Here is a 12822-nt window from a genome sequence, read left to right as displayed (position 1 = left end):
TTAGGCAAGATAATGTTATAGCAGCCTTGTAGTAGTAACTGCCTTCATGCTCTTAAAAATAGATTACTGTTTTATTAACTTTAAAAAAAATACATAAAGCTTTTCTTTCTTTTTAAAATGTAAGACATTATATGTGTGCAAAGTTTCTAAATGAACAGTTGTGAGCAGAAAGTATGAAGTATGGGTCATCAGAATACTAGAGGACCTCTAATTTGCTGTGGGTCAAGTAATTTTTAGTAATATAATGAATACTTTTGCACAAGAAGTCAGCATATATCTGTTTTGTTTTTTTTTTTTTCTTTTTTTTTGCCAGTAACATAAGGTTGGAAAGGTCAGAAAATAATACATAACACACAGTATCCCAGTGTAATCAGCCAAAAATTCCTAGGACAAGTGGGCAGCGTAAGAATTAATGTTGTTGTAGAGGGGACTGGTAAACCATTATCAGAATTAATGTGGATAGTTTTGATTATCTGTATTTAAGAAAGTAGAATTCAAGSTGCAATGAGTAGGGAGAACCATTAGCATAACCAGAGAACAGAAGAAGAGAAAATATCTTATGAGAAAAGATTATGTGAGTTTGTCTTGCTTAACATAGCAATTAAAAACTGAGAGAAGATATGATTGCACCATAAATATACAAGGGGAGGGTAAATGCTAGGAAAAGAAAATAATTAGTTCAGCCAAAGAACAATACCGAAACAAGAATGCATGGCTATAAAGAAGATACACAAATCAAACTGTTGGAATTAGAAGATTTCTAAAAAACAAAGATGTGAGTCTGAAACAGTTGTCCAGCTGGCAAAGATTCAAACTATTTTCAACAGAGACTTGGTTAAATGTAGGGAGCTAGACACAGGCTATGYATTGTGGTTGTCTGTGAGGATCTAAATTCAAGGACCCAGAAGGTTTGTTTCTGTTGCATGCCCATCACATCTGGCAATTTTGTGCAGCGTAGTAAATATTTACTTTCTGCAGAAAAATGATTAGCACACATGAAGGAGGTAACAAAGCCCCTGCAGTGTCAGCATGTAACAGGAAGTAGACTGGAAACGAGGACAAAGACCTGAGACGAACTGCTGGGTGGGAGTGCCAGCAATGGTTTGCCATGTGCTGCATATTTTTAGTGCAAAGCAAAGTTAGGGGCAGCTATGTTCTTTAAAAACAAACCAGGTCCCACCTTGAACTTTGTGTGAGCTGTAACTGATTTATAAGACACAGCACATAAAATGACTCTCAAAGTGACATTTATGGCAATGAGAAAGGTTTCTGATCATCCTTGAAAGGAGCGGGGTAATGTTTAGGGGATGCTGCACAGTATTGTGTAGTGAAGGGTTGTGAATGCCATACTGACGTTGAGGGAGACCAAAGTAAAGCACCCTGTAACTACAGTCTATCAGAACCCAAGCCAGTCACTGAAGAGTTGCTGATGACCTTAATTTCCCCACAGCCYTGAGCTTAAGATTTTCTGCTGGTCAGTTTTAGCTTGTTCCCCTGCTGGAATGTTTATTTGCTGCCTTTAGCTTGCTCCTACATGCCAGACTGGGCACCCGTCCCCATCTGCTAATTTGGAACAAGATAGAGGTGGAACTGATCTTCTCAGATGAGTCATAAATTGCTTTGTTGAATATCGGTATTTCTACATCAGCTGCCTCAACTGAAACAGAATCTTGTCTTTCAAAGRACAGTGCTTGCAGTTCTTCAGACCATGTTTCCTTTCGTTGGTTTGAAACTTTTGTATTGTCCTGAAGTAGGACGAGTGTTTGCAAGTACTGCTGTAAAAACATTTGGGTCATAAATCTCCCTGAAGAAATGTAATGCTTTCCCACTTAATTTAACAACTCCTTGTGGGCCTCTGGGATAAAGAGATTCCTCAGTGCCTATGCGTTCTTTGACACRTGGCTAATGCAACATGCTTTCCTACAGGGGTATTTTATATAAAAGTGACCTTCTGCTTGGAAAACAAAATAACAACTCAATTAAAAGTAACAATGAAGGTCACATTAGTTTCCATACTGAGGTGGAAATGTAAGCTGGGTTTACCTTAACACATGGGACTTTGAGCATCATGTGGAAAACTGATTGATATGGTAGAAATGTATTTAAGGATGCCTCTAGAGAAAGATGTGATGGAGTTATTAAAATTTTTAAGCAAATATATTAATTAGTCATRTGTTGGAGCATTCAGTCTGGAGGAATGAACGCTGTCTGGGCAGAAGCAAACAGCCATGGGAATCGTGGTCCCTAGTYTGTCACTGCTTCTTGTCTGATTTTAGAGGAGTTACTTATGTGCCAACTAAGCAGCCTGGAAACAGCCGAGCCCCAGAAGCAGCACAGGACTTTCCACGTGCAAATGTCAGGTATTAGAGCACCGTGAGTATCCCCTGGTCACAGAGCAAGTTCACCCATCCTGAAGCCATTCCTCTGCTCTCATTAGCAATGATCCATATGATCCCTTTCACAGCTGCCAAGTTCAGTGATCACCCCTTGGGGAGACTTTTAGGGYGCTTTTAGGGGTCATCAGCCAAGTGACACCCCTGAATGCAGTGGATATAAATGTCCCTGACTTTTTACAATAAATTAGTAGGAAAGATCCTTCCTCTTCTACATGTTCATGCCAGGATCAAATACAAGCTGACCTTTATCTCTAAGCCTCATCATTTTTTTTCTCTTGCAAAAGTGACTTGCTGTTTACTTACCTTAGAATAATAACAGTGAGACACAATTCATTAGTGTCTGTGAATTGCTTCRAGGTGCTTGGATAAGAGGAGCTAAAGCAGTGAGTAGAATGCCTTTTTCAACACAGTTATATGACAGTATCATTGAGAGTTTTCTGGAAACYGATCATAGATGCTTCTTCCCAAATTACCACTAATATGCCCCTTTCAAAATTTACTTCCAGGAATACATCTTTTCCAAAACTTGTGATATCTCTCAAATAGAAAATTCAAATGTGATCTATTTAACAAGCATCTCAGGTATGAAGTAGCTACATTTTCATAGTCATAAGTCTAAATCTTCCRTCCATATTTCATAAATGTACAAAASTATATAGGAAAGCTCTAAAAGAGAAAACATCCTCTTTTTCTCTCTCTAAAAACCAGTTTTAATTTAAAAAAAATGTGGAAATTTTAACTAGAGATGAATGGTTTCTGCCTTGCAGAAAAATTAATACTTTATTCAACTRCCACCTTTCTAAGCAATCCTAGACATTGTCAGCTGATCAGCCAGCTATGAAAATAATGGGGTTCTGTAGATTTACTGCTGTATGTAAAAATTGAGGCTTCAGGTAATTCTACATCTCTGTCAACTGTTCCACGAAAGGTGACAAGTACAAGCCTGCCAGAGGAGTTGCTTGATAAATGGAATAGCTAAAGACTTCAGCCACATTCATAGTAACATTTTATCCCTGGTGGTGTTTTTTTTTTTTTTTTTTTTTTTTTTTTTTTTTAATAGGAGCTTTCCTTGCCAGCTATTTGGAAGAGCTGCTTCTGAAATCAGGGAAATGCAGTCTTCCCTTCTTTCCTGTATTCCCCTCCTCCTCAGAGAAGGCAATCTGGGACTTTCCTGAAGGTGCATGAAGTTCAAAATATCTGTTCAAGATACTGCAAATTTCACCTCTTTTTCATATCAATCTGGAGAGGYAGAAGATCTGTACAATTATTAGACYCTAAGACAATGTAAGACTTGAGAATTATTAGAGACAGTGTGCCAGCAAAATAATTTAATGAGTGCTCCTAGTAACAAGTTTTGTGCTCAGAATAAAACATGCAAACTCCTTTCCAAAGACTTGAAGCTAAGAATTTTAATAGACTGAAGGATGTGTTTCCCTAATGCATTCACCAAGTGCAGTAAGCTGATTAAAATCCTGGATATTGTAGAACCTTTCTSTTCCTGCTCTGTAGAACTAAGCTTGTACATCATTAACCATATATTACARGTACCTAAATATTCTACACCTAAGGGAAAAAGAAAATAGAATTTTTACAGGCAGGATTCTGATTTTAAAATTTGCCTTTTGTAATGGTAAAAAATAAAGAAATTGAGAACAGTCTTAGTAGGAACTCATCCATCTTCAGTGAGAACTGTGCCTGTATGAGAAGGCAATAAACAGACAAAAGCAATCCCCTGTGTGAAGTGCAACAGCTTTCAGTAAATGTGTGGCGGTGGTCATTAGGTAAAAATCCTTTAATACAAAATAACTGTTCTAGTAGAGAACGTGATGGGCTAGCTAAAAAGAGGCTTCCCAAAGGAAAGCTTCTTCAGACTTTAGGGATAATTCTGTAATTACCTCACTGACTTAAATTTATGTTCCTATCAAAGAAATAAATTAATGTATTAATTTTACAGGACTTCTATAAAAAGGAAAYAGACTTTTAAGAAGCAGCAGAGTTGACTATAGAGCCATGTAAAGTACTTCTGAAATTCTGAAACTTTACTTTCATTTAAATGAATTCCAGAAAACTGCAAGTGCAGACCRGAACAAAACAAACCTAAAAAATATGTGAAACAAACATTCATTAATAAATGTGTAATTCAGAAGAGAGGGTGATTTTTCTTTTTGTTATTAAGCCCACAGAATTCAGCACTTTTTCAGTTGTGACCTGTAGACCACTTAAGACATAGAAAGGCCTTTTCCTGGGGTGCTGAAAATTTCAAGCCCAGAGGAAAAATAAATGCAAGTATATCGAATCAACTGCTTTGTCCTTTTTAGCAAATATTATCTGGATARTTTTTACAGATAGTATAAGAACAGTTTTACCTCTGTTCTTACAGGTTATACTTCAGCTTCTTCCATCAAGGATCTATAATCTAAGGTAAAGATTCAGGGACAGGAGGCAGAGGTTAAATTTATGCATACGCCAGRTCTCAGAAAAGTCAGTAGATCTCAAGCATAGGCTTAAAATTAAAGTCCTATTTAATGACAGTCTGAGCACACTGCCACTTACTTTCTTGAACTAGTACATCTGCTCAGTGACACACTGCAGCAGGATTATTACTTACCCTGAGCYGAGTTCAAAAGAATTTTAATTGCTGTCAAGTCACCTTTATACACTGACATTGTCACTTTTTAGCAAAGTGAACAACATCATGGTTGGTCTGGTTGCAGTGGCTGAGAACACCTTCCATGAAGCAGAAGAGCGAGAAGCTCAGAAGAAGCCCACCTCAGCTGACTGCAGGTACTACTTAAATTCAAAGAGAAATTAGGAAGAGCTGCTGCTTTATTATTAAAAGGCCTTGCCCCTTGGCAAAGCAAATAWGACTATTCCCTGTGACTCAATAGGAGCTATTTTGATTTGCACAAATTGCAGATTAGGGAAATTGGATTAAGYAATGTGTACTAAATTCATTGTAGAAAGAAAGAAAAAAAGGCATCCAAATGGATCATGGCATTTTATTCATACCTGGAGGGAAAAATTTAAACGCATTTTAAAGGAGCCTCTCAGTGGTTTCTAGATTTCTACATTCTGATTTGTGTGTTTGAATGTTGGGAAGTGTTGAAAATGGCTGGTTTTTTTTTTTTTAAATTTTTTTAAATTAGATGTTTATATGTAAATGATGTTGAATCTGCATTAAAAATAGGTTATTTAGGGGTCCACAAGCCAATTGCTTCTCTTTCAACATTAATGACTCACTGACTTTTGTGCATCAACATTTAGAGCTGGGTCCTTGGCATCCATGAGTAGCTCCTGCAGAAAAAGGAAACACCCAGGAGCTTTTCCCAGTGCCCCAGTGCAGGGAGGCTGTAATGTGCTGCTGGAGGCTGTAATAGCAACCACACACAGCACAGAGGGCCTCTTGCTGCTCCCATTTATGGCAGGGTCAAGGGAGAACAAAGGAGACATAAAGCATGTTTCCCACTAATTCAACTGCTTCAATTCTGCTAAGCAGAATTCAGGTGCAGATGAGGATTTCAGCACCTTTGTCAGAAAGTTTGCCCCTGGGCCATTAAAAGTGGTTTAAATAATAAAATYGACTTGCTTCTTGGTATCATTAGACTCTCTTTTTCAGATCAGTGATTTTATTAACAGATAATGCTGATAAAGATTKATTTTTATGAGATGTTTTATGGCTTTCAAATATCATATGCAAGTTTTCAGCTCTTTGCCTCCTTGCAGGGCTGATTAGGATGGTGKCCCTTTTTTCTTTTTTTCCCCTGTTTCCAAAGCAACCATGAAATAAAATAGCACACAGAGCTGAGGACATAAATTTTTAAGAAATAATTCTGACATGCAATTTTGAAAACCCTTTTCAGGTCAGTGTCATTTTTGTAATTGATGTTACCAGTTCTATTCTTCTTTGTATTTTTCCCCTCAATAAACAATCCAAATATACTTCAAGCACTCCTCTCACAGAAGGCAACTTGAAAATATGTCAAGCAGTTTGATTTGGGAGTTGTTCCAGGATTTAGAGAGCTTACACATTTTACTGAATGGAACACATTTTTTGAAACCTACTATGCAACACAAACCCACTTAGGTGCCAAGAATAGCAATAGGAAGCATCTACTTACATTTCAACTCCAGTTTGATGAAGTCAGTGTTGCCCAGATTCTCAAGAAACACCCCATCTGAGGCRGATGTTTTGAAATAGAAAGAGATGTCTGCGCTGGTTTCCCCTTGGAAGGTGGAGAAGTGGAGGTAAGATGATGAAGTAACGAAGGAAGCTGCGTTCCAGTAATTCCCTGCAGGGGAGAGACAGGAAAGACACATTTCAGTGCTCCCTTGAAGGTGTYGGAAAAGTTGAAGATTTTAATGTCMACATATGCTACAGCGCTGTCTATGTTGAAGAAAGAACCCTGAGCACCTTGATTCTTGCTACCTCCTTTTTGTTTTTCTGGGCATGGTGCGACAAATTTCAGAAGACAGAACACATTAATGGTAAATTTATTTTCAAGCTCTGAATTTATCATATCCAGTCACACTCAAATGTGTTGCYATAATATGTTTGGTATAGTAACACTGAACTCATGGCAGATCAGACAGAGTGGAAAACACTAGGGACAGGTTTTGCTTTCACACATTGCTTCACATGTGACTTATCTGTCTTCAAAATTACCCTGCACAGCTACACCCCCTCCTTGCGAAAATGTARCCATGCCTATTAGAAGTCGATTAGTAGATATCACAGGAAAAATCCAGTAAATGAAGCTAAGCAATGCAGACACAACATATGCACCTAATAGTCCCCTAGTACACTTCTACTGGAGAAATATAATAATTATTAACATCCAACAACTATTGCTGTACTTTAGSTAGAGAGACAGTCAAATTCAGTGCAAGGTAGCCTTACAATGTAAAAAAAAAAATCATAAGGTATAAGAGCAGATAAGATTCTCTTAATAAGAAAATCATAAGATTCATAAGGGAAGGCTTTGGGGWGACTCAATTGCTGCCTTCCAGTACCTGAAGGGAGGTACAAGAAAGATGGAGAGGGATTTTTCACAGTGGCATGCAGTGACAGGACAAGAGTGAATGGCTTTAAACTGATAGATAGTAGATTTAGATTAAATATTAGAAATAAATTCTTTACTRTGAAGGTGGTGAGAAACTGAAACAGGTTTCCCAGGGAAAYTKTGGWTGCCCCACCCCTGGAAGTGTTCAAGAYYRGGCTGGATTAAGACCCTGAGCACCTGGTCTAGTGGAAGGTGTCCCTACCCACAGCAGGGATGTTGGAACTGGATGATCTTTAAGATCTCTTCCAACCCAGGCCCTGCTATAATGGTTCTATGATGATTATATAGRTGATATGGTAAGGCAATGAGAAACAGAAACGGCTCATTCCGGTTTCATCAGAATGCTCATGTATCCAGTTTCAGAAATTTATTAGAATATCACTCATTATGTCACCACAGCTGAGTCCTTTGTATTCCAGCTAATAAACACTATAATAAACCACTTTCCATCCCAGTCCAAGATATTGGTTTTCCATTGTTTGATTACTGAAGTAGGTGATAATGTTATTATTTGTCTGGTTAGCACCAGATGAATATGAATGAGAATGGCTKAAGCTTCAGAAGTTATACATGCTTATATATTATACCACTGGCCCAAATCTGTGTCAGAAGTTTTATTATTTGTGAAATTATTAATCTCTATTCAAATTTAAATTGAACATCTGAATTAACAGGAGTCTTTGGGTAAAAATACACGCATACTATTGCTTTCCATAGTACTTATTCCATACCCTCCATTTAATTCTGCCTCTCTCAAGGATGCAGAGTATTTGGAAAAAGAAGTTACTTTCCATTTACTTCAAGGCATCCCAGGAGGAAAGCTGTAACTGAGATTTTGTGTGTGTATGTGCAGATGCGTGTGTGAGCAGTGAAAATGGGAAGAAATGAGCATTCATGAAAGACATACGGGATTGTGAATTGACCAGTTTGGCTAGGTCAGATAATTTTCAACATGTATTGCTATTTACCCTGCTTACACAAACCAGTAATTTCCATATTGAATGTTATTAATATTTTCATAGAAATGTCAATAATCTTCATATMATAAACCTGCTTGGACAAGAAATATCTGCCCATTAATTGCAAGGTTGTTCTCTGAAAACATACCTAGTGCTAAAGCAGCAAAGATAGAAAAGGTCTAGAATTTTATTTTCATTCATGGGCTCAGGTGTCTTTCTCCCTCACTTTTCAAAGTGCTCCCTCAATATAAGGATTGTTTATGGTCTAGATGCCAGAGTTCCTTGTCAATGATCTCTTAGTACAGGATCCAGATGGGCTTTGTATATTCTTTTCCACTTGTAGATGTACCTGGATATCTATATTTTCTTTTCCTAGGACCTACAGATATGCTATCTACTGACAGACCCTCAAAAAGGATTTTATTCCACTTGCTGAATAAACTYACATGAAATAAGTGGGACTTAGACAACTAAGTCAGGAATACATTAATACAATCCCTGTTCAGGAGCTAATTTAGCTGCCCTGAATAACCTTGTAGAAATGCTTGTATGTCTTTGTAACTTAAATAAGTATTTTAGATCCTTAAATTTACATACCCTGAATATTACCAAACTTGTTAGCCTAAATCATGAAGAACACATGACAAATAAAATTGCTGTGAGAGCTACAGATTTCAAATATTACTCGAGGCAAATCTCTCTTCAGTGAGAAAGGTTCCCCAGCCACCTGACTTCACCAAATGAGACCAATGCAGTATCTTATTATAATTAATATTGCAATAAAGTAAATAAGAGCAGGAGCTGCTATATAAAACAGCTATGCATTTGGCTGTTTAGTGCTTATATATTTTTAATTGTTTTGCAAATTTGAAAGCATTAAATGCAGTTTAACATAGACTTAGTCTGTAATGCTGGGACACTGTGGCTTAAATCCTTAACTACAACAGCAYGTAATCAAAGCTTGGTTTGCCTTTACAGGGAAGTAGTTCTCAGTTGTGTGTGATCAATCAGACATTTCAGAGTCTTTAGGATTGTTTGTGGGTTTATCCAGCAGGGCACAGCCCTATGGCTAAGATTTCAAACCTTTACCTCAGCACTCCTGCAAGGACTGCTGCTACCGAGCTCAGCTACAGGGCCAGATAGGCAGGTGGGTTCAGACAGAAGCTTCATCACCTTCTTATTGAAACAAAATGAATCAATTTTTGTTTAGCGCTGCACTCAGCCTACTGAAAAGGTCCACCACTAAGGATTTACATTTAATTCAAAATGCAAWGATTTGGCTCCACAGAAAACCTTGGCTGCAGATCTTATTGGTGAGAGGGTGGATACAAACAAGGCAGACAGAATGGGAGAATCCGCACCAAGAGAGAGATATTTTCCAAGATTATTCATAAGAAATTCCTATACAGATAAAATCATGGTTTTGCACACTAGTATACATGCATCTCAAAGCACTTTCAGGGGAAAAAGACTTTTTAKTAAGAGTACAATAGAAATGTTTTGCTAAACATAAATAATGATTTTTATCATAAAATGGTATCTTTTTTAAAGGAAGGTGCTCCCTAAGGAAGCACTGTATAAAAGTTATCTTTACACACATTATTATTGTTTCTTGCTGGTCACTTTTGTCAGTCACTGTGCCTTAAAATTTCTTGGCTACATAGTCACAATTCTTTCCTCAAGTGGTTTGAACATATTGATCCACAGGCATTTTTCTCCCACTTTAGGCTGACAAGCTGCAGATGGAGAAAACTGGAATTTAAACCACAGAGTAGAGGTATGGCAGCAGGAATATCAGAATAACAGAAGGCGGGAAAGTTTGTTTAGAAAGAACACTATRAATGATAAGCTTTTTATTTATAAAAATACCAGCATCTAAGGATGATTTTCACTGCATTATCTGAAATATGACATTGCAATTTTACTCTCTTCTTTGCATCCTCAGCTATAATTCTGTAATGAACACCACAGCTCTATCGTGCAGTTCTCTTTTTTAAACTTGCTTTAGTGTTTAAATTTGATTTAAACCAATTAAACAGCTACAGAACATGCTGCTGTCAGAGAAGCACAAATACAAATCCATCAAGACACCAGAAAAGCCTTTTCAATTGTTTGCAACTCAAGGTAAATGTCGAGAACCCCAACACATGGCTATGTTTCTCATAAAATTCCATATTTCTTGGTGATGGCAGTAAGCCTTAGGACACAGGGCACACAGAGGCAGACAAGGGAATTGCTGACCACAGCACCAAAGGAAACTGTCATGGATGTTTGCCTGGATCCAAGCAGGAATCAGAGCCATAGCTGAGGCAGAGGTGCTTCAATGGACTGAGTAACACTTTGTGATTCTGTTTTCAATTTGTGTCAAAGTTGCTCACAGCTCTGCTTGTCTGCTGTGAAAATTAAAATACAACTTGTTAAGCTCCTGCAAAACACTCTCACTGCTTTCTCATTAGTATAACTCACTCTGAGTTTCAGCGTTCTTTGTAAGCTGTGTGGTACAAAGTGTCTCTTCTGCTGCTCTGTAAAGACCCATTCTCAGACAGAGACCTGCACTATAATTATAGAGGTATAATTTTTGCAAGTACAGCGATACTCGGTAGCCACAAGAAACCACTCTACTGCACAAATTAATGAGAAGGGACATCTTAAATCTCAGACAAAAAACTGAACTAAGACTTGAAGAATTTTTCCATTTAGTCCGACCTCATGGAGAAGGGAGGAGACTAATAATACTGACAGGGGCAAATACACCTTGTATTTGTTATGCAACATGGACAGACATCCTTTAATGTGTGGCAGCTTAGTAACTGGAAATAGTCACTGGCCTTATAGTAACCAGCCTTTTGGCTCCTTCCTTGCAATATTTTTTCAAAGCTCCCTTGCTGGCTCCCATCAATATCTTCTTTCTTAGCATGATTGAAATTCATGCTTTAACACCATCAATTTCACTTTTACATTTAAACCCCATTGAAATGGATAATGGCAATACCAGAACTGTAAAAGACATCAGTGCTTTTAGCCCTGCTAGGCAATCGCACTAGGGAACGAATGCTGCAGTGTCAGGCAGCTCTTATGTATTACAATAGACCAAAAACCTCCAGGGCCCTCATCTGCAGCAAAACAGATTTTCTATCAAAACCATTATGTGAATAAAATGTGAGAATACTTTCCTATTTCAGAGGAGATGTATGTGTGAATGGAAAGCTGTTCTGTGGCACAAAGTAATGGATTGAGATTATCCATACAATTATGCTCGACAAATCAAGTCGGAGGGGGTTTTTTCCTTTCTTCATTTTACATTCTGAGACAGAAACCTATGCATGCACACAGAGCAGTTTGGGTATCAGTACAGCAACAATCACACCTTTGACTCAAGTCTTCAGATCCACTTCAGAGTGGAACTGGTTGTAATGAAAACCGAATTTGCTGTTGGACTTCCTATTTCAAAAGTCAAAGAAAATTGGCAGTGTTTCTTGCACTGAGCTGTACTTTATTGCGAAAGATGCAACCATGACCTCGAAGCAGGGCAGGCACTTTTTTGTCATCAGCACTAATCTTAGGGGAACTGAGATCACAGCTTCAGTCTGAGCAGGAGGGTTGGGGGGGGGGGGGGGGGGGTGGTGTTGGGGGAGGGGAGAGCAAAGATACCAAGCTGTCACCATTCTGTCCTTTGCTGGGAGGACTACAATGCCAGTGGCATTGTAAAACAAACTAGGCAGAATTCTCCTGCCATCAGAAAAAATATGGTGTTTCCTCTAAACAAAGTTTGAGGCAGGGCTCAAAATAGTCCAAGCCTGGCAAGTCTGTGGCCTTGCATCCCCCCCTACAATACCCAAAGACTAATTAGTCAGAGCAATAATGTATTTCTTGGGCTATGGGTTAACAGTTTATCAACATCACAACAGAATATCACTTGAGAAGAAGCATGTGAAGTGCTACTTAATTTAAAATTAAGATGGTAGTGTCCTGATCTACTCAATCCAAATGTGAATCAAGGAAAATAAACTAAGAGTTGCTACATGTGATGTTGGTTTAATAGCAGAAATATCTTTTAACAACACAGGAAAAATAATCCCCAAGTGAACAGATGGAGAATGTATTAGCACTGTATAACAGCAAACTGACTTACTCCCTTTCAGGCTAAATAAAAATATAGGTTAAATTTCAATTTCCAAGCTAAAACTATCTTTGTATCTTTCAACAAAGTAACAAATGGCTGGAAGTCCAGAACAAAACCTACTGAGAATATCAATACACACAGAGATGAGCTCAGAGTTTACAAAACAGAAAAGTTAGCTCTGCAGTGGGTTACTGTCATATTAAAGACAATTCAGATTTTAAAGGATAAATTCTAGGTTGTAGAATTCTTTTTCTTTACATTGACCTTTTTTATGCCCCGATTTT

At 37.9% G+C, this 12822-nt stretch overlaps 1 protein-coding gene across 1 annotated transcript in view; it reads right to left on the bottom strand.

Annotated features, from left to right (window-relative positions):
* LOC130583991 (contactin-associated protein-like 2) overlaps window positions 1–12822 on the bottom strand; it is a gene marked incomplete at both ends in the record, with an annotated part of 278907 nt that overhangs the window by 40293 nt on the left and 225792 nt on the right. Inside the window, one exon of the mRNA XM_057383713.1 lies at window positions 6515–6685. Within this exon, the coding sequence (XP_057239696.1) occupies window positions 6515–6685 (171 nt within the window). The remainder of the gene's footprint in view (window positions 1–6514; window positions 6686–12822) is intronic.

This window comes from Malurus melanocephalus, unplaced genomic scaffold (genome assembly GCF_030028575.1).
Source record: "Malurus melanocephalus ecotype Western Australia unplaced genomic scaffold, MMel_1.1 scaffold_655, whole genome shotgun sequence".
NCBI classification, from domain to species: Eukaryota; Metazoa; Chordata; class Aves; order Passeriformes; family Maluridae; genus Malurus; species Malurus melanocephalus.
The sequence above is the reverse complement of the archived record's forward strand: the minus strand, read 5'-3'. Positions and strand labels throughout refer to the sequence as shown.